Source organism: Tarenaya hassleriana, unplaced genomic scaffold (genome assembly GCF_000463585.1).
Source record: "Tarenaya hassleriana unplaced genomic scaffold, ASM46358v1 Cleome2, whole genome shotgun sequence".
In the NCBI taxonomy this organism is placed as follows: Eukaryota; Viridiplantae; Streptophyta; class Magnoliopsida; order Brassicales; family Cleomaceae; genus Tarenaya; species Tarenaya hassleriana.
The window spans coordinates 3,984,269-4,010,889 of NW_010965372.1; the positions used below are offsets into that span (position 1 = coordinate 3,984,269).

The window sequence follows — 26,621 nt, forward strand, 5'->3', positions numbered from 1 at the left end:
CGACCCGGAAAGCCATACCTTCAAAGGGTGTGATCCCGGGAAAAACCTGTCGTTGATTCCACAACACAGAAAAAAATCACCAAAAACATAATAGAAAGAGCTCGGTTCGATATTTCTGGCTGCTGCTTTAGGTAAGATACCTCCAAAGATCTTTGCATGTAATAGAAAACAAGTTGCTCTTTGAGTTGGATCCTTTCATCCTCCTCGGTTTCCTTCCCCGAGGAGATAAATGCCACAAACAACGAATGAGATGCTCTTGCGAGTTTCCGGTTAGGGTGTCCCAGATATCTATCCAAACTTATGCTAAGGAACAGAGAGATAGATGATCATAGTTACGTTAAAACCGAATACATGTAAACTGTAAAGAATGTTTGATCTTTTGATCCAGGATACAGAAACAAGGTGGCTGCAACCACTCTTCTGAAGATAGAACTCGGTAACCGTCCAATGCAAGTTGGAATAACTCGAAGATAAAACAATATACGAGCTGTTTGCACATCATCCCTTGACCACGTGTATTCTATCCTCTGCATTAAGGAATCTGCAGAACAAGTTTTGAAAAAATCTTACGTGAAGGTGAAAAGGGCGAAAAACTAATTTATAAACATAGATTTATCATATACCTTTTGGATTTGTCAAACTACGGTAGGAAGGCACAGACTCTACAAAGGAGATACATGCAGTGTCATTCTCCTGGACACTTACGATCACCTCTCTAATTGTCTCCATGTATTCGGGTAAACGTATATGCCTAAAATATTCTACGCACGAGAATGAAACTAATATCTTGACTGATGTTTCCATCTTTCTTTCTTCAGATACTACAGGGTTTAACCATTGTTTTGTAACAGCCAGTGCAAAGACAACAACCATAAGGAAAGATGATTCTGCAACTTTCTCTACATCCCCGAGCAGCTTATCTTCTATACCACGAAGCAACAAAGCAGCTTGGCGGTGCTGCGAGTAGAGATTTAGACAAAAATCCCACATCATATTCTCCACAAGGGATTTGTTCTCTTCACTCGCTGACACGTATTGATTGCAGAAAGCACCGGTTATGGCCCCTGACTCCTTGAAAAGAACATCAGACAGATGCTCACTGACCCAAATGAGTCTTGGTCCAGTTGGATCTTTACCAAAAGCACTGTGAACAGATTCATATATCTGGCCTAAAGGAAACACCTGAGTTAACAATGCAGAAACAAGGCATAAAAGCAAAGGGGCAGAGGAAGAAACAGAACCAGATCGAGCCAACGCTATTGCACAACACTTCAATAGGAGAACTTCTCCAGAGTTTCTCCGGATATCACTAAGTAGGCTATCACCAGTAGAAACTAGAAGTTTAGCTACAACTTCTATACGTTTTTCTGCTGAATCTCTGAGTTTAGAGATAATGTCAAAACTCTGGGCACCACCACTAAACCCCCTGGTGGAAGCTCTCAGTGCTCCAGCTGATGCCATGAGGACAGCAAAAGCAGAATGGCTTACCTTGGAAATCTCTAGTACCTCTTTAATAAAAAGCATAATCTTTTCAACCGAATTAGATCTGATGAAACCTGATATAACCCACTCGACCAAATGAAGGATCATCAACCCATGACTGACACTGCCACGAGGACCACCTTTCTTGTCCCAAATACCAAACAAGAAATCCAATAGTCGCACGTAATGACCATCTGAAGAAGAAGAAGATAAAGCATACCCAATTCCTGCAAGTACGGCATGAACAAGCTCTTCTTGAGATCCTATCAGTTGGTACTCTTCTTCCAAAAGCCTGCACAGAAACTCTAAGCAAGACGATTTCAAGTCTCCCGACAGAGAGGGAACACATGTAAATGCACCAGAGATCAGAACACCCTGAGCTACTAACGACGGACTGAGTTTCCGTCTATCGCAAAAAACGTCATGAACGACCTGAAGTGACGAACCAACAAGAGTCAAAGATGGTCGAAATGATTTCCTGATCCAGATGTAGAGCAACCTGACAAAAAGTGGATAAGAATCAGACGGAAGAGAAACATCCTGTGACCCTAGGATGGAAATGAGAAGCCTCGCTTGCGGGTCTGCGACATGGATTGTGGCCTCGTAATTAACTAGAGTTGTCAAAGCTTGAAAATGGCGTGAATCGAACTTCTGGGTTTGGAAAGATTCACGAAGTTCAGACCAAGCTTGAATGATTGATCTCGCAGGAGGACCAGGATTTTGCTTCACCAAAGTTCCATCAACACTACCGCTCATACCCTTCAACCATTGTTCGAGAAACACAGTGTTATTAGCTTCTCTCGCCATCTTATTTCTGACTAATTCAGCAAATACTAATTAACCCTAAAGTCCAAACCCCGAAATGTTGATTAAGGACTGACGAAACAGTATATCTCCGGTGAGAATTCAACAAAATTGATCGGAAAACTCTCCGTAAAATGCAAAACCCAGATAAAATTAAGCGGCGAGGTCGACAAAGAACTTAACTTTATCCTCGAGGCCCATGACGGTGCAGTGATTGCCAATGCTTCGGCTCAAAGAAAACAAAGAACCCTTATTACACAACATCCAAAACTAGGGTTCTACTGCATCGTAGCTGAGGACAAAATAGCGGTGGCCTTGCCTACAGAGCAAGCTCATACAAAGCGCTCTCTCTCTCTCTCTCTCTCGTCCCGTTCGTTGGATTGCAAAACGCCGCCGAATATCTAATCACACCGCGCCTGGTTTACCGTGACGGAAACAAATTACATAACTACCCTCTATTTTTATCGGAATAACCATAATGCCCCGACTCTGCCGCCGGAGCAAGCGGCGGCGAGTGACGAATATTTTTTATTGAAAAATAAAAATTAGAGAACCAAGCCTTTGTCGATTATTCTTTTCATTATATTCTCGAATATATTTATTATCATGTGTTCTCCATCAATGTATAATGTTTTTTACTAAATCTCATGCCAAAATTAAAAAAAATATATGTTTCATATCCTAATTTCTAGTGTTTATTTTTGTTGCCATGTTCCAAGTGTATTTTCGTTGCCCTAAAAATCCGTTTAAGTCGTATTTTTCTTAATTTTAAGTCACTTATAAACTTAACCCAACAAAATAAATAAAACCGCTTTAAAACCAATGTGTATGGTCCCAAATAAAGTTATTTTAGGTTTGATTTTATATCAACTTCATATTTTATATTGATTCGAATCATGATATGTTTTTTATAACGTATCATTTTAATTGCGTGACAGTTCATTTATTAGTTATTACAACTTACAATCGTTAGGACAGACACTCGTAAATTGTACAATCGTAAGATAAGTGGTATTTGATTATCCATAATTTGTTTCTTTTTTTATTTAAGAATAAATATTACAATCAAATAATTGTGTATAATTAAATATAATTTTCTATATCGAAACTCAAACTCGGAAATGGGTCAGACAACTATACATATACATACATATATATATATATATATTGCACAAAATGGACCGACCCCGGGGAACCAAAAACTAGAAGTCAGCATCCCACGTGATTATTTTCATCGGGAATACAAAATTAAATGTTTCCCATTAAAAGTCAAGATCCTTTTTTCTCATATAATATTATAAAATTATAACAATAACAACATCGATGACTTCCAGCAAGGAGCCATATAATGGATTTACAAATTATTCAAACAAAATGATAATTGGTGTGTAATTTAGTCATAGAGATGTAAATTTAGTGGGAGAAATTCTATCAAAAACCAACCACCACTGATTTGCATAGAATCATTATTATTTCCACATTAGGTTTTGAGTTTAACTGCACAAAAGTATATATCGCAATATTTTTGGCTTAGTTTACAATGGTTTATATTTATATATGCATATATGTATATATAATCAATCATTCAATATTGCGGTATATTCAATTGCCTTGCTCCCATATTAGTTTGTAATCGACCCATTACACCCAATTACAAAAAAAAAATATATTACAGTATATTGGAATTTGATTTAAATTCTATATTAGATATTTAGATTTTAACGAATATATATTATAACACTAAACAATGAATAACAATGTATAATCTACAATAATAATCTCTCCAAATCGAATGGAAATGATTTTTTTATGAATAATATTTAGAAATAGCTGGATCTAAAGTAAAAGAAAAAATCGAATGATGACCAAACCAACAAATAACCAAAAAAAAAAAACGCAACCCAATTCGTCCTTAATATTATTTAATTTCAACATACTAGGAATCTAAAATATTAATTGACGTAAAGATATAATTTATGGTGATTTACTTTAGGTTAGAAAAGCACAAAAACATGAATCTGAAATGTTGTGGATCGTCATTGATTATAAAGTATGTATCCATGAACAATGAAAAAACGTATACATGAAGGGTAATCATTGAATCTAGCTACAAAGTTTGGCTTTATAACCTAACCTAAAACAGAGAAACATGGAAAAACAAAAAATCATCATTACATTCATTACACAAAATTAAAAACGTCACATGAAATATATTATCATCTAAATGAAATTCTAATTAAACAATATTTTTTTCTCTGTTCGGATAACAAATGATATAGATATATATAATATGTAACCTCATCAGTGGTGCAAGGGGTTTGGACCAGATGGCACGAGTCGTTTCTCGTCCCCGAATCTTGGGTCGAGCTCGAAATATACCGGCGGGGATATTTTCCGGTGACTTTTCCAGCGAAAAGACGGCTTGTGTTTCAAGAAAGGCGTGAAATCAAACTCGCTTGCCAAGGCTCTTCTTCCTCCTTTGTCCGCGATGTCCGAATAAGACCCGTAGTCTCTAAACACGAAATTACCAAACCACCCTTGACGACAGACGAAGATGAGAAGAGATATCCATAGAAGAAACCCTAAAACGCGAGAGAATCCTGCGGCCATGGAGGAAACAGATCAAAAGAACGCCGAAGACGAAGACGAAGACGAAGAGAAGAGAAAATGTTGGTGTGTGTGTATATATACATGTATATATGTGCAGCCGAGAGAGAGAGAGAGATGAAGAGAAAATGTTTTCCAACGAAGAAGAAGAAGAAACTTCCTTTGCGTTCAAGCAAGAGAGGTCCATTAAATGGAAGTTCATTCCAAAGTCAAACATATAATCATAATATTATATATATATATATATATGTGTGCAGAATGACTGTATATATATGCATATGGGTGTGCGTGTGAATCAAATAATAAGGATCCATACAATGAGGCGATTTACAAGTACCGAGCGGTGGTCGAGAGGAGAACATTTTGACGCTTTTGTTTTTGTTTTTAAATTAATTACTGTAAATTTCCAAGTGATCACTATTTAATTTATTATTTACCTCGTTTTCATTCCGATTTTCTTGGTTGTATCGAAATACGGAACAATGGAATCCACCTGTAGTTATTACCAAAGTCGCGTGTTGATAATAATATATACCTACAAAATATTATATATATATATATAGACATAGAGACATGGTTATAATGTATATGTAAAGGATATATTATTTTTTAAAATTGACATGTTTTGTATAATTTTTTTAGATATATCTTTTCTATCCTCTATGTTATTTTGTGATAATTAATTCATGTTAATTATTTTTCAAAACATGCTATTCTATAAATGGATTAAAATTTATATTATTTTATAGAATTTATTCAATTTTACGTGTTTATTGTATTGCAATCCCAAAAATTAGATGAGTTTCAGGAAATTAAGGTGATATTTTTTTTCGAAAGCATGAAAAAAGAACAGAAAGATGCAATGGGGAAAATGTTAATCGAATAAATAAATGAATACATTTTTTAGATTAAATGGATGTAACTTAAATCAAGCTCAAATAAAGCCCTAAACTTTTAAAACCGTAAATCCAAAAAATAAATAAATAAAAAACCAACCGAACCAAAACATCCATCGTAGTTAATATATATATTTTTTTTCTTATGTGAAAGTGAGGTGTAATTACGCAAACTTTGCAATAATTGTGAAATAGTCAAAACTATTAAAACGAAAAATAAAAATGAAAAATAAACTGACATGGAAGCTAATAATTACATTTAATATATTGGCCGACATTCGAATACCATTATTGAAAAAAAAAATAAAGATTTTCCCATCTATTATATATGGCCACATGAATTTGAGAAGTTCACGTCTGAAAACCCAAAAGGTATGGTAAAATTTGTTTTTTACTACCTAGATTTTCCCCTGATTTATGTTTATTTTTGAGAAAAATAAATTCGACAATTCTTTTTCTGGTTGGATGTCTTGTAAAAAAAGAAGTTTGGAATTCATTACAGCTTTTTTTTGGTCAGGGTTTTCATCTTCAATTCAACGATTTTTTTTTATTGTTTCGTATAAAATAAAAAATGATAATTATACAGAGACAATAATAAAGAGCATTTTAGAATACGATTCAATTTGTTTCTTTTTAATCTCTTTTGATACCCACAGATTTTGCATTTGTTAGAAAAATATTATTTGTTTATTGGTTTTGACTGTTGAATGCATTACATATTTATTATTTAGGGTTCATCAAAGTGATTTTCGAGTCAGATTACAAATAAGCCATTGAAAATTTATCAAAGTGGATCAATGTGTTGAATTTGACTCACTGTTATCGCAATCACGTGAAACGAAAAATAACTGTAAGAATATGATTGCATAAAATATTTTATATTTGTGGAAATAAATAAATTTTTTAATCAAGATTTTATGCACCAAAACTATAATTTAAACGATCCAAATATAATTTCGACTGCATCATATTGGTTGCATATTGTAATTCAACACACATGTATCGCTCTCTTGATTTATATTTCTGGCAAATGCTTCACCAAAGTTATTATTGGTGGTATTATATAAGCCAAAATAATCATCACGTGTGTTCAAATTTATGCTTTTATTGATATAAAACAAATTATATGCCAAAACGCAATGGAACTGTAGGGATATAATTTATACTTCGGAAACTAGCGGGGCGAAAATGTATTTATTTTAAAATAGTGAGGGGATTTCTACAATTTGATGAAATTGGCCCATTCTTGATTCTTGGGCTCGATAAGAAAGACGCTCCGCGACCAACGTCTCTCCGCGGAAGAGAGAAATGGCGAAGGCTCGGAAGCCGAAGAGCGATGAAGCTCCGGCGGCGAAGCCGGCGGAGAATACCGGAGCAAAAGTCCGCCACCAGAAACTCTGTCTCTCTATCGATTTCGATAAACGCCAAATCTACGGGTTCGTTTCTCCTTCCTCCTCTTCTCCATACTCGAGTTGAGTGATTTGGGTTTGGTTGATGTAGTTGGGGGATGAAGAAACCCTAGTTCTTCGTTGAAATTGGTTGCTTTCGGATTCTTCACTAGACAGTGTCCTTCTGGGTTTTCTTGGCTGTTGTTGACATCTTTTGCGTTTGTTTAATCCGGGTTCTCTCCAATCTTGCTGAGGAGTTTGGGGCTTTATTCGTGTGATTTATGGGTTTTGGAACATGGCAACGGTTGAAGCTGTTCCATTAAATTAGGTCCTTTGTTTCAAGTGGAAATTTGCTTCATTTTCACTGGTTTTGTGGGTTATTGCTTGGCTTTCTTTAGTTACACAGAATTAGAAGTCACTGTGCCAGATATTGGTATCGTGGGACTACACGCCGAGAATTTGGGAATTGAGAGTGTTTTGGTGGATGGGGAACCCACTGTGTTTGAGTACTACCCACATCATCAGAATCCTGAAAATGAGAGTAGATGGAGCTCGGTTTCAGACCCTGCTTCTGCTGCTGATGCTGCAACTGTTGAGTACGTTGGAGTTCTTAGGAGAGAGGATACGGAAAATTTACTGATCAACTGTTGCAAGCCTTCCAAGGCTTTGACCGAACAGCTAGAATGTCCGCAATCATCTGGCGAAGCAAAACAGGTTGTTATTGTCATCCTGTATTTAATCTATTCGGGGAATGAGATGGAATGTGTTTAATTTACATGAACAAATTGCTTTAAGGTTGCCGGAAGTACAGATTTGAAGCAATGGTTGTTTTGTTTTGTATCTAGTTTGTTCTTATCATATCTGGCTACTAGATTAGTGTTTCTTCGTAACAGGATTGTGGTTACCAATACATTTTAAACATATTTTCATGTTTCTCTTCATCTTATCACTGTTCTTGTCCGATGATGTGAAAATGATTTTAGGTGTACCAGACTATATGTTCCTGGGACTTGAATTTTTTTTATTTTCTGTGTTCCTGGGACTTGATCAGAGATAAATATCACAAATTATGTGAATGTTTCATATTTATGGTTGAAAGGAACAGAGTAATGCAATGGATATCGCAGTAAACATGGCTTGTTATGTTTTGACGCTCATATGTGCTGCTAATGGTTACAAATTGAGGTTTTTCTTTGTACAATTATTTATGTTGGTTCATCTGGTGCAGAATGTCAAGTTGATTCGTATCAATTACTGGGTAGAGAAAACAGAGTCAGGAGTTCAATTTAACGAGAATATTGTTCATACTGATAACCAATTAAGACGCGCCCGCTGCTGGTTTCCTTGCATAGACGATGAGTACCATCGCTGCAGGTGTTCTTTCTAAACGTAACAATGCTATTACATAGATGATGATTACCTCTACATTTTTATTCACCTTCATTAATCTGGTATCTGATGAATGCAGTTTTGATTTGGAGTTCACAGTTCCACACAATTTTGTGGCTGTGAGTGTTGGAAAATTACTTTACCAGGTAAGCCGGAAAATCTTTTATATGAGATGTAAAGAGGGATTAAAACTTTTTATTCTATTATTATTATGGCAACCAGCTCCTGTTGCAGATTATGTGGTTTTACTTACCGAATAGAAAAATTAGAAAGAAAGCTTTGGGTCTTGTGACCTAAGGATTTTGTCATCAAATGGGTGACAGGGCTCGGAAAAGTTTCCATGATGTCATAATCATATTTTTTTCTCTATTTTCTTGGTCACACAATCTGAAAAGTTAAAAGTTGTGTGAAATTCGTTTACTTTTGTTTCCTTCAGTTTTGTCTTGCCAGTCCTTTGCGCAAGAAGTCTGAGGAAAATCTGTTCCTTTCATTTTCTAATCCTTTTGAGTTGTCATACTCATATAATGTACATTTTATTTTCAGGTAATGTGCAAGGATGATCCTACTCGGAAGACTTATGTATACAAATTAAATTTTCCTATTTCTCCACGGTGGATGTCTTTAGTTGCTGGACCATTTGAAGTCCTTCCAGATCATGGAAATCATTTCATATCTAATGTGTGTCTTCCATCTGATCTTTCGAGGCTTCGTAATACTGTGGAATTTTTCCATGAAGCTTATAGGTTATCAATCTTTTCTTCCTGATTCACTTTGAATTGTTAACTCTTTATCCTTCTACTTTTTATTTACTGGAAATTCCTTTCTACAGCTACTACGAGGACTATCTTAGTGCAGAATTTCCATTTGGATTCTATAAGCAGGTCTTTTTACCTCCTGAAATGGTAGTTTCTTCTTCAAATTGGGGAGCGTCCTTGAGTGTCTTCAGTTCTCAATTGATATATGATGAGAGGGTTATTGATCAGGTACTTTTTTTTGGTAAAAGTCATTTGTGTGGTCAGATGAGTGCGTTTGTTGTCTGAGAGGTTTTTTGATCAGATACTAGCAATTCGTTAGTCAATGTAATATTGAAGCCACTGCATGGCAGGTTTTTTGTTGTGTAGTCGAGGAAGAATTACCATAAACCTAGTTTAAGACAAGACAGCCACATTTTCTGCCTAGTTTCCTGTTAATGTCACAACCTGAGTTTATCTGGTTTTTTCATTGCATCCGTTTAATAAATATGGCTTCTGTTGTAGGAGTGTTCACATTTGTGTTAATTTTTCTGGACAAACTTTTGTCTTGTCAAGTGTCATAATATTAGTCTCTATCACAGCAATGCTGATAGAGTTTTGATTGAGTTTGCAGATTATAGAAACACGCATTAAGCTTGCTTCTGCCCTAGCGAGACAGTGGTTTGGAGTTTATATTACTCCTGAGTCACCAAATGATGGTAGGCCTGTGAAAATTTTACATTCAAATTGTTTCATTGGCATCAGAATAGAACAGGCAGTTCTGTGATAGATGATTTTATATGTTATATTAGAGTGGCTGTTGGATGGTCTTGCTGGTTTCTTGACGGATATGTTTACCAAGAAATTTTTGGGAAATAACGAGGCCCGGTATCGGAGATTCAAGGTTTGTCTTTTTTTAATTATTTTTGAAACATTGAACTGCCTGCACTTTGATAGCCACATAGATGTCGTAGCAATGGTGCCCTGTAATTATATCCCAGTGTGATTAGGATTTGCAAGGTTTTTAATACTGTGCGCAGTCGCTGTTACCGAATGATGATAATATCACTCCTATCTGGAATCTCTTTTGTATCATTCTAAAGTGTTATGTTTTATACTTTTATACAAGTGCAGGCAAATTGTATTGTTTGTAAAGCTGATGATAGTGGTGCAATGTGCTTGAGTTCATCTGCTTCTTGCAAGGACCTATTTGGAACACATTCTATTGGTATGCATGGGAAAATACGGTCATGGAAATCTGTAAGACCTCTTTCTGTATTTCATGAGAATGTCTATGTTTGTCGGGAGAGTTTACCCTTTTCTATATGTATTTGTTATTAAGGATCTTTCCACACTGACTCATTTTTTGAAGGTGGCTGTGCTTCAAATGTTGGAAAAGCAAATGGGTCCTGAATCTTTCCGTAAAGTACGCATCTGGTTGCATCCTTTTCACTAAAGACATTGGACATAGTTTTAATGACTTCGTAATGTACACTTATAGCTTTGTCGGTTATGGATTAGAATATTCTCCGTGCTAACAGTCACATTTACCTTTTAATTACACCCTGTGATTTACAGATTTTGCAGAAAATAGTTTCTCGAGCCAAAGATCCAACTAATGCTATAAGATCCCTTAGCACAAAGGAGGTAATATGACTTCAAATCTAGAAAAGCTGTGCCACCTTATTGCAAGTTAGGTTAGCACAGTGCTGAGGAACTTTCAGTTTCTGAGAGGTGTGCTGTGTCAAAATAGCCAATCTAACATCTGCTTTCTTGGCTTTCGTTATTTTGGGTTATCTTTTAACTGAATGTTTTCCTCGCTCCTGGAGTATTTCTTTTTTAATCCAAAATGGGTTTTAGTTATGCCGCAATGGTAGACAGTCATTGGAGACTATGTTTCTCAATTATCATAATGGTCCATCACTATCAGCTATGATCTGACCAATTCTTCAAGGCCTTGGAAAGAGATCAAACCATCTTCAACAGTTCATAATACATTTGCTGCAAACTTAATTTCAGAAAAGAACACATTCAACTCACAAAAACATCACCTTTCACATCTTTCACTTTTTTACTTCGGCAGCTATCATTATTTGGTTTCATTATATTTCAGTTTCTGGGTTATGCATTTTTCTGATTTGGCTTTTGCGGTGCAGTTCCGGCATTCTGCTAATAAAATTGGGAATCTCGAGCGCCCATTTCTCAAAGAATTTTTCCAGCGATGGGTGGCTTCTTGTGGATGTCCTGTGCTTAGGTATTTAGTGCGTAATTTGAAGTCCTTCCTTCTGAATCTCATATAATGGATGACCAAATCTTCCTTTGATGATGCTATCACCATTTTCTTCTTTGGCATTAATATTCTAGGATCGGATTTTCCTACAACAAAAGGAAAAATATTGTAGAGATGGCAGCATTGCGTGAATGCACAGCTTCACTGGATGCAAGATTGTCAGTTATTAATGCTAATCCTGATTTAGAAAATCGAGACATGGATGTTGGCTGGCCAGGGATAATGAGTATTAGGTTTTATGAACTCGATGTAATGTCAGATCATCCCAAGTTGCCTATGGCTGGAGATAAATGGCAGCTACTGGAACTACCTTGCCACTCGAAACTTGCTGCTAAGCGCTATCAAAAGCCAAAGAAGGGTTTAAAACCGGATATTCTGGATGATAACGTTGATGCTTTAGACAATAGAACAAGGTGAATTGCTGTGATGCATTGTTTTCTTTGTTTCTGGTTGTTTGGAGTCTTCTTGGAACAGAAAGAGAGGAGGAAAATTGATTGGTTTGTATCATTCTCTGCAGCATCGAGTCTCCCTTGTCTTGGATTAGAGCTGACCCTGAAATTGAATATATTGCCGAGGTTCACCTTCATCAACCCCTACAAATGTGGGTAAGAAGTGTGCTTCAGCATTTCTTGAACATCTTTTATGTACATCTTAGTTGTATCCTTTAAAATTTTTAAGTGGGTAGTTATAGCCTTCTTCAAGGTTTGATTGACGACAGTTTTATATTGTTGACTATAATTTTACTTTATTCTCTCACATGAGTCAGTTGTTTCTATCTTTATTTTGAATCAGATCAATCAATTAGAGAAGGATGGAGATGTTGTTGCTCAGGCACAAGCCATTGCTGCGCTTGAAGCTTTACAACATCACCAGTCGTTTTCCATTATGAATGCTCTAAATAATATTCTCATTGAGTCCAAGGTTTTGCCCTTCTCTCTGTACTTAGTTCTGAAAACTAGAGTTGAAGATGAAATTCGGCTTTCCAGGATTTTTTTTTTCTTGTGGCATCTAGGTCTTCTGGAGAATTCGTGTTGAAGCAGCTTTTGCATTGGCTAAAACAGCGTCGGAGGTATGATGTAATAATTTTCGTTTTTCAATCTAAAAGAGGTAGTAGCTCGAGATTGTAAAAACTAAAAAATGCATCTGATATGAGTATTAGCAGAAGACACTGCTAAAAATGGATTAAATTACGAAGCTTATATGCACCAATTCTTTTGTCTTTTTCCATCTGATATGAGTATTAGCAGAAGACACTGCTAAAAATGGATTAAATTACGAAGCTTATATGCACCAATTCTTTTGTCTTTTTCTCTTTTGAATTTTGCTTCTGTTCATCTATTGGCTGTAGAACTCATGCCACCATATTGTCTCTGTTTTGCTGCTAACTATTATCAAAAGAGGCCATTAGCCACCCATAGTCCCATAAACTTAAAATTTAGGAAGAAAAAAAGAACTCTAATCCTAGAAATATGAAGGCCTTTATTGTTTCCTTTTTTCTCCCAATTGTTTTTCACTCGATAATAAATTCACTGCATTTTATATTATTTGTCTTCATGGAAATTCTTTTACCTTCCAAAAGTTGTCATGAACTGCCTTTAGTGCCTTTTTTAAGCAAGTCCTGATGATGAATGATACAGGCTCATTTGTTTATTTTCTAGCAGGAGACTGACTTGGCAGGTTTGCAGCATCTAATCAAATTTTATAAAAGCAGAAGATTTGATGCAGAGATTGGACTCCCCAAGTGAGTCTGAACTATTATATTTTGGCTTATCATTTGTAGGCACTGGCAACTTTTCTCACCAAATTTTTTTTAATGCTCTCAGGCCAAATGATTTCCGTGATTTTCCCGAATATTTTGTCCTTAAGGTAATGAAGTGAAGTAGGGTGTGAGCATGATCTAACAGAATGTTTGGTTAATCACTAATGAAACAGTAATGCTGAACCAAAGATGGGGCATAATAAGCTTCATTTCATGTCCAAAACTTTGAAAAGAGACGTCAGGCAAATTATGTTGTAATTGCATGTTTTACTGTGCTTTGTGTGCTCCTAGGTTTCCCATGATTATTATTCGAAGCTATAGTTTCTGAAGTTGGGTGGGCCATGATTATTATTTAAGGGTCATTTTTTCACTTCTTTTGAAGTCAGTAACCGTTTATTGGTTTAATGGTTTTTGTAGGACCATGTAGTATCACAGTAGGAAGGTATTGTTGCTGTTTTACGTTTTTCATTTGTAAACTGAAATAGTTTTTTTGTTTATTTCCTGCCACAGGCCATTCCACATGCCATTGCAATAGTCAGGGGTGGTGATGGGAAAAGCCCACGAGAAGCTGTCGAATTCATCTTGCAGCTTGTGAAGGTATGCATCTCCTTTGAGAAGCTCCTTTGTTCTGTACATTGAGCTAACTCTGGAATTTGTAAATCCCTTCCCGTAAGAGCTGGTGGTCTTTCTTTCTTGCTCTGAAGCAATTTTATTTTCTTTATGAAAGATGATATTTTTCTTTTCAATTATAACATGCCTTCTTTCCCTCGTATTCAGTTCATATACTATTCCTTACCAGTGATTTTACAGATTCTTTTTTCCCGATATACAGTATAATGACAACAGTGGAAATCCTTATTCTGATGCATTCTGGCTTGCTGAACTTGTTCAGTCGGTTGGCAATCTCGAATTTGGCCAACAGGTTGGTGAATATATCTTGTAGAAGTTACACTATGAGTTGTCGGCAATATTTTCTGCCTGTTATTTCCCCTGTTCTTTTTTCCTCCTTTTTCAGACCTGTTATTCTTTATACTTTGATTTTCTTTTGCCTTTTTCCTTTTGTCATAATTGCGGGTTCAACTGAGGTTGAAGCTGCCTATCGATAAATTCTCATATCTAGAGCCAGTGGGTCCTTTAGAGCAGTTCCTTCCAACCGTGGTCGTAATATCAACTTCCATTAGACTTACATGATTATAAAAAGAGCCTTCTGAGGATTCTTTATATGAGATTGTTTTTCTATAAGCGGCATCTACAAGCTCAGCTCAAATTTTAGCTGCCAAAGGATTTAGAATCTTTTTGGTTTTTTGCGATTTAATGATGTGACAATTTTATGAGCTTGAAACTAAATGCTGTGGCCATGGCAGATGATTTTATGAGAAACTTTTTTGGCGTTGACTTCATCCATATTCATTGTACAGTTAAAGATGCAAATCCAGTGCTTCAATCGTCGCTGCCCATGTTTCCTTGCTCTTAATACTTGGCTTTTCATTTGCTTTGTGACAGACACTGACATTTTTGGCTCCTCTTCTGAAGCGCATCGATAGAATTTTGCAGTTTGACCGGTAAGCTGTCGTGTGATGTTTATACTTTGATTGATTTTGTGCAATTGTTGAATTAATAGAATGCTGCTGGCGACAAATTTGCCAGGCTGATGCCTAGTTACAATGGAATCTTAACAATTAGCTGCATCCGGACATTGGCACAGATTGCACTGAATCTGTCTGACTTCATCAATCTTGTAAGTTTTTCTTCTTCTTATTTTCCATGTTTTGCATCCCTCGAAACATAGCATTAACATCTTACTTTTTGCTGCCTTTAGGAAGATGTCTGTAAACTTATTGAACCATTCCAGAATTTCGGTATTCTATTGCAAGTTCGTATGGAAGCAAGCAGGGCACTTTTAAACATTGAGTACCACTCCAGAGGCATAAGTTCTGCACTAACTTTGTTTAAAAAATATGTGGTGGAAGAGCCATCTTTGAGAGGTTTTTACCATTCTCTCTTTGCTGGATACACCTTCTATCTGTTTCTTCTGAATTTTTGTTCGCTTCAAATTATGTTTTTGTCTCTTGGTTCCAGGGCAGGTGAAGTTGTGCATACACGCTATGCGGTTATGTCAAATAGCAGTTGGACCTGATTCAGATGAAAATGTTGACTCTGTTAGTCTGCTGGGTTTGCTGCAGTTGCTTGAAAGTCGGGTAGCATTCAACAATGAATTTTTTCGTCACCACTTGTTCTGCATCTTCCAAATCCTCGCTGGAAGGTTGGTGGCCGTTATTTTGTTTATGTCAGTTCATTTACAAGTTCTCATATTCGTGTGGCCTATTGGTGTCCACTTTCTTTTTTAGCAGTGGTTAAACGAGCTTGCCTTGTTAGTTGTTATAGATTTAGATGTTGTTGAAACCAAGAGGTCTCTTAAGTAGAAAATATCACAAAGGACACATATCATTGTCTCCTTTCCCTTATGTCTGGTGTTTTCCTTTCCTGGGTTTTACATTCGGATGAATGATTGGTCCATCTTTTGAGAACAAGTATTACTGAGTAATGAGTCTTCATGACACACGGATTTTTTTCAAGATACGATGAAAACTTTCTTTCTGCCTCTGGTTTTGTGTATGATGAATCTTAGTTGGCAAGCTTTTAAATTCTCTTTTCGTTTTTAGCATCTACAGAATCTTATTTTACTCCTTTTGAGGCATCATCTATACCAATATTGTACACACAGTGTACTTACTAGTATCTCATTTTCAGACCCCCGACATTGTTTGGAGTGCCCAAGGAAAAATCTTTACAGCTTGTTGTTATGGAAACCTGCATCGAGCCAAAAAGTATCTTTGCTGTTCCTGCTCCTGAGATTGGTGACACAGCACCTTTGGCAATTGCAGATACCGAAGGGAAATCGTTGGATCTTGCTGCTTTTGGTTTTGCGATGAGACCACCAGATCTAACGGTGGCTGTTGTTCCTGAAATTAAGCTGCCAGAATCAGTTGTAGTTTCATGTTCTGACATTCAGCAACTGGGACCTCCTATGGAAAATCGCGACCAGCCTTTGCGTGACAGGCCCATTACTCTTGAAGTACCATCCACAGTGGAAGCACCGACAGAAGAAATTGCCCAAAGGGAACCAGTTGCCTCAAAGGAACCCGATCTGGCCTCTGTATCTGTTAGTCATGAAATCAAGAAGCCTGTTATTAGGATTAGGGTTAGACCATCTGGTGCAACTAGTAGAGCCGAGGTTGAAGGAAGATCTGTGGACAGATCTCAGGGGGTAATGCGCCATGATATGGATCGGGGAGCAACTAGTTCGGCTTCTGTAGACGCTCCACAGAGAATTTCCGCTGACGCTGTGAGCGCCAGCAATCAGAATAATCTGGAAGAAGTGAACTCCTCACATGATCTCGGGTCTCGCATGACTGCTAGCATCGGTAGTGTAAAGCTTGCTGGTGAAGGAGATAATTTTGGGAAAGAATTGCAGTGCACTGCTGAGTCAGGGAAATACTCTGCAAGCCTTAAGCCGGGTAACCAGTTACTGTCATTGGAGCATAATATGGACCCTGAAGCACAGAAATACGCAAGCCTTCAAACATTGTCGTCTGGTAAAGAAAAGGAGAAGAAGAAAGACAAGGAAAAGAAAGAGAGAGAGAAGAAGAGGAAGCGGAAAGACCCTGAGTATATAGAGAAGAAGCGACTAAAGAAAGAGAAGAAGCAGAAGGAGAAGGAGTTGGCTAAGCTTATGTCAAGCTCTTCAACTCTACCGACAAAGAGGACGGACCATATTGGTAGCAATAGAGAGACAGCTGAGACTAAAGCAGAGGAACAGAGTGGGGTCATAGTAGCAAAGAAGGTGGAGACAAAGCCCGAGCCATCATCATCAGAAGCTCGTCCGCCTTCCAGATTCCGAATCAAACTAAAAAGCAAAGCATTGAACAACACATAAGGTATATTACTTATTAGCCCCAGTCTCTGCTTTCCTTTTTTCCGTATCTTCTCGTGTTTTTTTGCTTTCCACATATGAGAACTGAAACCCGAATCTGCGAATCTATTAGAGTAGGATTTACGCTCGAGTTCTTGATACTGGTCTCATTCTCGATGTGTTTGGATGAATACCTCGTGGCTTTGTCACTCTCTCTTGCCTCTCAATGTTGCTGGAAGCAGATCCATCATTTAAGCTTCCAAATCTCTCTCCCAAAAATTGATTTGCGATGGTTTTTGTGATATTGGGAACGCAATTCTTGGATCCTTCAGACATATATATATATGTATGTATATCCACATGTATATATGTTTGTGTATGTGTGCGTGGAGTTCTTGATGTGTAACTTATTCTTTTTTCTTCAAAAAAAAAAAAAGAGAGGAGGAATCTTGGATTTGAGGATGTTGAGTGTCCATTGGTAGTTTGTCAGAAGTTCCTGGAACGATTCTTGTTGTTATCCTTTCACTATGCACGCATGTTGGTTCATTAATTTATTATTGCAAGAACCTCTTTTTATTATATTGTTACTACTATTATTGAAATGCTTAACACGTTTCTATATTTATGATATATTAAACGATGCATAATATCCGTTTAATGTTTATGATTAAATGCTTTCTGGATTGTTCGTGAATCTCTCTCGTGTAATAATTGTTAGCAAAACAGTGCCAAATTCCCACATGCAAATCCATATGTTTTTAACTGTAACTCCAAAATTCTGGCTTTTCTTTTTCTTGTTTTGATTTCGAAATACAATGTCTGTTATCATTTGACTCAATGTTAATGATGAACACTTTTTTTTATCCATTACATGTTTGATTTGACCATATATATATATATATATGTATATGTTTGGTGTTTTTTGAAAAAGATTTATGAGAATGGGACCCTTTTCACTAAATCGTTTGGATTAGGGCCGCCCACTTGCTTGCCAAAATTGATTATAAAAGAAGCTAAAGAAAATCATAAAACATATTATGATTTTATCATGTTTCACCTAAAAACCAGCACTTCAGAAGAATATTATTATTTTCGGATTCATTCGAATACATTATAACTTTTGATGATATATGGGAGTTATATATCATCTCAAAATGTGTTGCATATACATAATATACCATATATATGCGTGTGTGTTTCTCATGATGTCATGGATATCTTATGCAGGTGGTCTATTAGATCCGCTTTCACATGAAAAATATCGGTTTTCTACAATCGCCAAAAAAATCTGTTGGAAGAAAATATCATATAAAAAAAAAACACAGAAAGATTTATTTAAACCATTAAATTGTGATTGGATGATGAAGGTGACGTGTAGCGCGCTTGTGTTGCTCGACATGGCTTGCTGCCAAAGTTTCTGAAGATACATAGTGACGGAATGACGCGTATTTTATTTTTTTTTCCGTAATTAAAAATAAAAAAACAGACGTAGTGCGTTTGTATTTTAGCTAATAAATAAATTAAATTAAAAAACCGACGATGAACAGAAGGAGAGAGAGAGAGAGATGGAGAAGAAGGAGCTGGGAACATTTTTCGAATGGCGTAATCTCTGACCTACCGTCTTTTGACGAAAGCGAAGAAAAGCAGATTCTCGGAGAGATGCAGACACAGAGAGGATTAGAAATAGAAACCCTTCTTCTGTAGAGAGAGAGAGAGAGAGGGAGAGAGGATGAGTTGTCGGAGAGTGCTGAAGTCCGTGCAGGCCCTGGCGGCTCACAGCTTGCTCTTCTCTTTCACGCTCTTGTTGGTGCTCAAGCTCGATCACACCGCCTCTTACTCTTGGTGGTCTGTGTTTTCTCTCTCTCTCTCTCTCTCTCTCTCTCTGTGTCTCTCTCCCTTTTTTGCCTTCGTACATGACCGAATCGTCTGATTTTCGTACGTTTTCTGAGGGCATGCATCAAAATTTGTTTTAGGGTTTGGAATTCTCCCAATCTTTGGTCTGTCTCAATTCATAGAATCGGAATTCGAGGTTCGAAATGAGATCCTTTCTTTCCGTTGAATTTCTTAAAGCTTAGATATTTGGAGAAATTCGCGGCTTTAATCATAGAAGTATCAGGTTTTGCTTCCCTGTGGGATCTGCTATCCTATGGAAGCTCAATTTTTCCGCCAGAATGTTGAAAATTGGTTATTGGCCACGAAATTTTTGATCCCTTGTACCAATTGGGGATTAATGCTCGTATAGTCAAGGAAATTACGTTAATAATTTCTAGTTAATAAAAATCACGTTTTTAGGCAATTTTAGGTATGCGCTATTGTGTAGAAGAAAACTTTAGGTTGCACCCTTCAGTGCCATGTACATACAATGTATTGGCTTTTGCGAAATTCTTGTGTAGCCTCAGTGTAATTAAAAAAAAAACTTGAATATGTATGGTGGCGGTATCATGTGTGACTACTAGGGTAGAGTGGCCTTCCAGGTTGTCTACATGCCTCGATGGCTGAGTTTCAAAGAATATATGATCTATGGAAGTCAATAACGTGGATAATAAGGGATTGCATATTCCTTATCGCTTACATTATCAGAATCAAGGGTGAAAAGAGGATTACAGTACAATCTTAATGATAGATTTTGCTGTTTTACTGATTCGGTTATGCAGGGCGATATTTCTTCCTCTTTGGGTATTCCATGCCGTTGTTGCAAGGGGAAGATTCTCGCTTCCTGCTCCGGCAGCTCCGCGTAACCGTCATGTATGTCTGTTACGTTTTGTTTACCATCTTTAGCACAATATACCCAACCCAACTTATTTTCATGAATTTCCAGCAAATGGTGACTATATAATTTGATATCTGGTTCATAACCATTACATACTATATGACATTTCGGCATATAATTATTCTTTTTGGTGTACAGTGGGCACCATGCCATGCTATTGTGGCGACACCATTGCTTGTAGCATTCGAATTGCTGCTCTGTATATTCCTCGAGAGTGTAAATGGTATATAACTGGCACCTACTGACCGTATCATAATTCAGGGAATTGTTTGGTGGTGTTTGAAAGCTCTTATAATCTATTTAATATGGTTTGGTAGGAAATAAGTTTAAGTAGTTTTGAGTCTGTTGTGTTTTTTGGCAAGTCTCTTGATGTTGTATTAACAGGTGCTTTTGTTTCCTCTCACTTTAATCTCTTTTGTCCTCTTCTATGTCAATACAGTACACGGGTTGCCAGCTGTGAATTTAAAGATCGTTTTCCTTCCGCTGTTGGCATTTGAACTAACTATACTGGTGGACAATTTCAGGTATCCAGATATTGAATGTACATCATCTAATTATTTCATTCCGTTAGTTCATCTAAAGCCATTTGCAATACAAATACATTTGCTCTTTGGTCTAGCAAGTCCTAATACATGTGGGCTTTCGAAAAGGTTAAATGTGATGACCCCATGATGCTTCTCTAGTTTTGAACATTTCTGGAACTGCTTTAAGGATTTAGTCTACTTCTTTTTATGTCTCTACTTACTGTGTTTTTCTCAGAATGTGCAAGGCATTGATGCCTGGAGATGATGAAAGCATGAACGATGAAGCAATATGGGATGCACTTCCTGTAAGTTTACTAGCTGTACTTGTTACATTTTGGCTGCTTTAAGGCCTCAGCATACTTTTTGTAGAAATTGGTTTAATGTCTGGCATGTGCTCTTTGTCCTATTCATTTTCAAATGCCTAATCCGTGTGTGCCTTTCTAGATTTTGGTTAACCTTTTGTGTGATTTAAAGTTCACAATTTTTATTTGTATTCCACTTTGTTCTCGTAGAAAACTAGATTTACTTAGAATCATTTCCAAAGGATCTTATTTACTTGAATCAGGAATTCTTAAGGCCAAACTTAGACGATAAAGTGAAGTAGTAGACGTCAGGTGGTAAATAGCATATACTTATGGCAATCTTCTTCGACTTGATTTTTTGTATTAATTAAAGTTCAGTATGAAACCAAACTCTAGCTAAGCTGGTATTACCAAACAGGACTTGCTTTCTCTGGTTGAAGTGTATGTATAACTTTATTAAGATTTCTGAATGCTCCGAAGAAATCACAAGACTGATGTGATTGGGTTACATGAATTTTAAATAGTTAGCTGGGATAGTGTTCTGTGGTTCCTTTTTTTTTTGCTAAAATTTGTATGTTTTATGGTTTCAGAAGCTTTTTTTTATTCGGTGGTGAGGAGCTGCTAATAGAAATAAACATTTCAGATGGGGTTTTGGTTTTTGTCTGCAGCATTTCTGGGTTGCGGTTTCCATGGTGTTCTTGGTGGCTGCCACAGTCTTTACCCTCCTTAAGCTGTCTGGTAACTGCTTGACTCTGGAATGCTTGATGAAATTGCTTTCTAAATGTCGATCGAGTATATTACTTTATCTAGGACATCTTGGACACTAGATGGAATTGACCGTCATGTTTCTTGCAGAACGTTGTTCTATCTATTGAAAATAATAATTGGAAAACTTCCTCAGGAAATTAAAAATGTGGAGTCATCCAGTGAAGATCATTGTAAACGTGGCTTATACAAATTCATGAATCTAATTGCACGGGGGTACTGTAGAAATGTTACAATACTCTATGGGACTGCCCTTCTTCATTAACGGAATAAAGTCATAGATAGTTTCTGATACTGGAAAACTATGAGATATTACACGTTTCTTGTAATGATTGGTTAAGCTCATTGTATGGAGTCCACTTGTATACTATACACACACACACACATACACACAGAGTTGACTTGCAACGTCTCTCGTACGTTGAGAAATAGCTTATTCCATTTGTGGCATTCACTATGTCGATAATGCCATATCTTTTAGCTTATTCAAATCATATCACCCATGATTGTGTAATTCAGTTTTTGAATGTTGTTGATGTTCCTTCATTTCAACTTCTTCTAACTGGGTTATTATTCTTCATGCTTTTAATTTACATCACACAGGCGATGTACCTGCACTGGGCTGGTGGGATTTATTCATAAATTTTGGGTATGCTTTTTCTTGTTGTTTTTCTATCTAGAAGTGCCTGCCCTTATGAGGTTGATCGAAATGATCAGGAAGGTAATGTTGTGTACCCTTTTGCCTGCAGAATTGCTGAGTGCTTTGCTTTTCTTGTTTGTACAAAATGGTCCAATCCAGTAATCCATAGAAGCTCATGTATCAGAGAAACCGGGTCTTCTTCTACCAGTAATAGATATCTTGACTGGAACAGCGGCCTTGTTGTTGCTTCAGAAGAGGATGGGCACCAAGATAGAATTTGTGGCCCTCAAGACATTGGTGGCCATATTATGAAAGTTCCTCTTGTCGTATTTCAAGTTCTCCTTTGCATGTATCTAGAGGTACAAAATATGTCACTAATATCACCGTTGCAGTTTTTGGCCTTTATTAAAAACGTTATAATGATTTCTACTTTCAGGGGACTCCTCAAAGTGCCAAATATATACCCCTTCCGGTCCTGTTCTGTCCACTTTTCCTGTTGCAAGGTGCTGGTGTCCTATTTGCTGTATCTAAACTAATTGAGAAAGTTATTCTCCTTCTTCGGGGCGAAACTGGTTCAGGACTGTATTTTAGATTTTCTTCAAGAGCCCATGATTGCTTGGGCTTCTTGCACCATGGGTCAAGGTGATAACTGTTTTATTTCCATTTTCTCTGATTTTAGTTGGTTAAAATTTCTGGAGGAAAAAGCATCCTATAACTCAAGTTACTCAATTGCGGTTACTGAGTCACTAATACAATAACATGACGAGGAGTAACCTTGCATTTGTTGCTCTACCTGGTCAGGCTACTAGGTTGGTGGTCAATTGATGAAGTAAGCTGTGAGGATCAGGCTCGACTGTACTTTGATCAAGACTCTGGGTTAGTATAATTAAATCCTTCTATACAGTCAACCGGAAAAATGATTTACTATTTGAAGTATTGCGCATTCCTTGATTCTTTGCTCTTAAAATAATCAAAGTCATTTTCTTTGTCAAAGTCTATCCTTTTTGCCTGTGTATGAGAGCAGATAACATAGTGAGCTTATCTGCATATTGTCGCAATATAAATCAGAGTTTCAGTTGTGATAAACCTAGAAGATGCACGGTGTTTTTTCTCCAACATTTTGATACGAAGGAAAAACTAGAGAACTTGGATAAATTGTCCCTTGGCAAAGCCGAGTGCAATGTATTCTGCTATAAAGAACTAATCTCCTAGTCTCGCAACGGAAAGGCTGGTTATAAAACCACAAATCTAGCTACTAAATTGTTATCAAATATTTTCCCTCTTGAGAATCTGCTTATCACTCTAACTCTGTGAGTCACCCTAGTTGTTTTCCTCTTGTGTGTTCAGTGATGGAGTGACTATTTGCTCTGCAGATATAGTGCTATCAACTCAAGCTGAAGTGAAATTATAGCAACGATGTGTTTTATATTATTGAACCTGCTGAAGACTTCATGATATATTTGACATGTATGCGTGCAGTTACAATACTTTCTGTGGTCACCCGCCTGAGATAGTGAAGAAAATGCCAAAGAAAGATCTTGCTGAGGAGGTGATTTCAGTTCTTTTGCTCTTATGCTTTATTTTTATTTCCAACTCTATACTGTTATCTCTGTTTTTTCCTTCATTTGTATTTCAATTATATTCTCTTTGTTGTCAAGTCATCTGTCCTCTGGATTCATTATTGCTAAGTGTTGTTAGCTTAGCTTTACCGCATTTACTCTGATCAGGTGTGGAGACTGCAAGCAGCACTTGGTGAACAGACAGAAATCACCAAATTTAGCCAGCAGGAGTACGAACGACTGCAAAATGTAACGTTTGCTTCTCTCCGTGACATTTTTTTCATAATGCCGTGGCAAATTTTTTTTTTCTTTTTTCATAGCTAAAGCCTTTGTTCCTCGGTTCTGAACATGTTTCGGTGTACTGTTCAGGAGAAAGTACTATGTAGGGTTTGTTTTGAGGCGGAAATCAGCGTGGTACTGCTTCCATGTAGGCATCGTGTCCTCTGCAGGTATGTTATCTGTGCATTTACCTTTTCTTACAAGCTAGGAGTGGTGACAGTTAGAATTTGGGTTCGACCGGCATATCAGGCATTTTTCTGCTGCTGTCATTTAGCATAGTAACTTAGCCCAGGGGATAATTCTGAGACATGGGGTAACACGTAAGGGAGTTTCTTGACAGTTTTGAATCTGGAAAACGATTCTTACTTTGAGTCACATTCCCTCGAGTTCGACTCTCGTAATATTTTCACGACCTGCTGTCATGTCTCGTTTTCCAGAAACTGTTCAGACAAGTGTAAGAAGAAGTGCCCAATCTGCCGTGTGGGCATCCAGGAACGACTCCCTGTATATGATGTTTAACGTCTAACTTCCTCCGATCTCTTCGGGTGGAATTGTAAAGAGGTGTGATACACTCCTTTTACTCGCGTCTTTCGCGGGTTTTTTTTCTTCTTCTTCCGGTCTCTGAATGCTGATGAATCAGTTTATTTTGTCTTGTCTGAATCAGCATAAAAAAAATACAGCATGACTATGATGCTGTTTTATAAAGGAAAAAGGAGTATAGGTGGAAGTGTAGGTCCAACAGAAGTCAGTTGTATAAGATCTGTCTTGCATGCAAACCTGTGGTAGCAATTAGGTTTGTATATCTGTAATTCCCTTTCCCCTTTCCTCTTTAAGAGTTTTTTTTTTTTTTTTTTTTTTGAGTTTTGGTTTCTATTTTTATCTAATTCATTAGCTGTTTGATGTAGTTTGGGCATATGGGCAAACGTGTATCTTGGTCACTTGGTCCTAAAATCCATTTTCACTATTGTTGGCTTTGGATATCAAAAATCGAATTTTATAACATTTTAGAACCCCGACCGTTTAAAAAAAAATCGACCTTTTCAGTGTCTGACAACTCAAAAAGATTCGAGGGTCAAACCAATGTTTTTTTATAGAATGAAATGTAAAAATCACATTCACAGGATACATAACAAATCAATATGCCCTATTCACATATCGTTTTATATAACAGTCGAGCTCGGTACAATAACATGTATTCATCACAAACGGTATCATCAGGTTCCCGGAAAATGAAACGAAACCGAAACTCTCTTACCAAGAAAGAGACTTAGGACTCCCCCTTTGTAGAACAAATAATACAAAAAGTACGGAATTATCGATCTATATGTGTGTCTGGACGGGCGATTTGATCGATTATACGTTTTGAAATTGAGGTAAAATCCGTTAGTCATGCGAACAAAGAAGCATGGCAACGCATCTCCTGATGATGTAAAGCCTTGCCCTTTCTTCCTTGAGGAACTCACCAAATGCTCTACATGAAAACCTTCTTCTCGAAGACACGAGCTTTGTCTCTCCTCTTCTTAATTGATACGGGTGATGAAGCATCATCTCTTGCTCCTTTTATGAAACTCCTCTTAATTTGTTGCAGAGGACAAAAAACAAAGTAATTACAGAGAAAGAAAAGAAGATTCCTATAAGAGCCAATTCACAATGTTTTCTCCCGTATTTATACGCAAGAAGAAGAGGGTACGGCGAGTTTATGATCGTTATTTGTTCCGTATTTCTGACCATTAGATTTACTGTCAGTACGTGATTCTTCAGTCTCATTCATGTCTTTGCATATAATTTAGGAAAAACAAAAGGTACAAAAAAATATATATAAAAAATGTGTGATAATTTGGACGAATGACAAGTACAAAACAAACTTCGTTGTGTTGGACACAACCAGTTATATCCTCCTACCTTTTATTTTGCCTCATTTATCTTCATGATCGTCTGGACCAATTAAAACACTAACTAATTACAAGGCTGGAAGCCAACCAAATGATTTAGAATAGATGCTTTCTCTCTAAATTTGAGGTTCGAATTCGGGGTAAAATAGACGTTTTGCGCTCATTTCACCGGTTGAACTACCAATTTTGGGTTATCTTCATGATGTTCACTTAACGATATAGTAACTTAGGGGTCATGCTTGAAGGTACACAACTAATCCAATGTAAAAACATTTGGAGTGTCTTTTTTTACATTATAATCAATTGGGTCTATCAAATGATGTGATTCCAATGCGATACAACATTTATTATTACTATTATTGTTATTATTATTATTACTATTATTACTATGATAGTGTTGAAATGAGGAAATAAATATATATTTAAGAAGATTGAAATTGGTTAGAAATGATTATGAGGATGATTGAGAGAAATTAAAGATACAAAATCAATTAACAAATAATGATAATTGTGTCAATTATCTCTTAATTTATTTGTTTCCATCATATATTATTTCTTTGTAAATTTCTTTCTTTAGTTATTTTATAGTTGTTTCTTATAAATAGATGAGTTATTCTCATTGTAAAATAAC

General features: G+C 36.7%; 3 protein-coding genes across 6 annotated transcripts in view; 2 read left to right on the forward strand and 1 right to left on the reverse strand.

Moving 5' to 3' along the window:
* Positions 1–2,709, reverse strand: part of LOC104812128 — a 3,725-nt gene extending 1,016 nt beyond the window's left edge. The window contains exons 1-5 of one of the 2 annotated variants that reach the window (XM_010539126.2): positions 2,470–2,703; positions 624–2,241; positions 394–541; positions 141–288; positions 12–46 (exon numbers count right to left, since the gene is read on the reverse strand). In XM_010539126.2, coding sequence (XP_010537428.1) covers positions 12–46; positions 141–288; positions 394–541; positions 624–2,241; positions 2,470–2,550 — 2,030 coding nt within the window. In that variant the 5' untranslated portion in view covers positions 2,551–2,703. Of the gene's footprint in view, positions 1–11; positions 47–140; positions 289–393; positions 542–623 lie in introns of both variants that reach the window. The other variant, XM_010539128.2, reaches the window with a different exon arrangement.
* A 4,368-nt stretch (positions 2,710–7,077) lies between these two features.
* Positions 7,078–17,838, forward strand: LOC104812129 (transcription initiation factor TFIID subunit 2). 2 transcript variants are annotated; one of them, XM_010539129.2, is made up of 26 exons: positions 7,098–7,225; positions 7,576–7,891; positions 8,406–8,551; positions 8,646–8,712; positions 9,110–9,309; positions 9,396–9,549; positions 9,932–10,016; positions 10,110–10,201; positions 10,432–10,557; positions 10,670–10,723; positions 10,876–10,944; positions 11,454–11,551; positions 11,662–12,000; positions 12,105–12,192; positions 12,380–12,508; positions 12,600–12,656; positions 13,249–13,328; positions 13,411–13,453; positions 13,857–13,943; positions 14,179–14,268; positions 14,850–14,908; positions 14,994–15,084; positions 15,166–15,331; positions 15,426–15,609; positions 16,098–17,284; positions 17,393–17,838. In XM_010539129.2, exons 1-25 carry the CDS (start codon positions 7,098–7,100, stop codon positions 17,281–17,283), a joined length of 4,134 nt encoding a protein of 1,377 aa, XP_010537431.1. In that variant the 3' UTR covers position 17,284; positions 17,393–17,838. The 2 variants fall into 2 exon arrangements, with proteins under 2 accessions (XP_019057968.1, XP_010537431.1); XM_019202423.1 differs by having other exon boundaries at positions 7,078–7,225; positions 16,098–17,838.
* Positions 17,839–18,792: 954 nt separating this feature from the next.
* On the forward strand, positions 18,793–24,952 carry LOC104812130. Of its 2 annotated transcripts, XM_010539131.2 has the most exons (15): positions 18,793–19,104; positions 19,914–20,004; positions 20,168–20,252; positions 20,469–20,553; positions 20,789–20,858; positions 21,524–21,593; positions 22,224–22,269; positions 22,370–22,619; positions 22,697–22,902; positions 23,062–23,136; positions 23,740–23,809; positions 23,988–24,068; positions 24,189–24,268; positions 24,536–24,659; positions 24,763–24,951. In XM_010539131.2, the coding sequence occupies exons 1-14, from the start codon at positions 18,989–18,991 to the stop codon at positions 24,615–24,617; spliced, it is 1,407 nt and encodes a 468-aa protein (XP_010537433.1). In that variant the 5' UTR covers positions 18,793–18,988; the 3' UTR covers positions 24,618–24,659; positions 24,763–24,951. The 2 variants fall into 2 exon arrangements, with proteins under 2 accessions (XP_010537433.1, XP_010537432.1); XM_010539130.2 differs by having other exon boundaries at positions 24,536–24,952.
* The last annotated feature ends 1,669 nt before the right edge of the window (positions 24,953–26,621 follow it).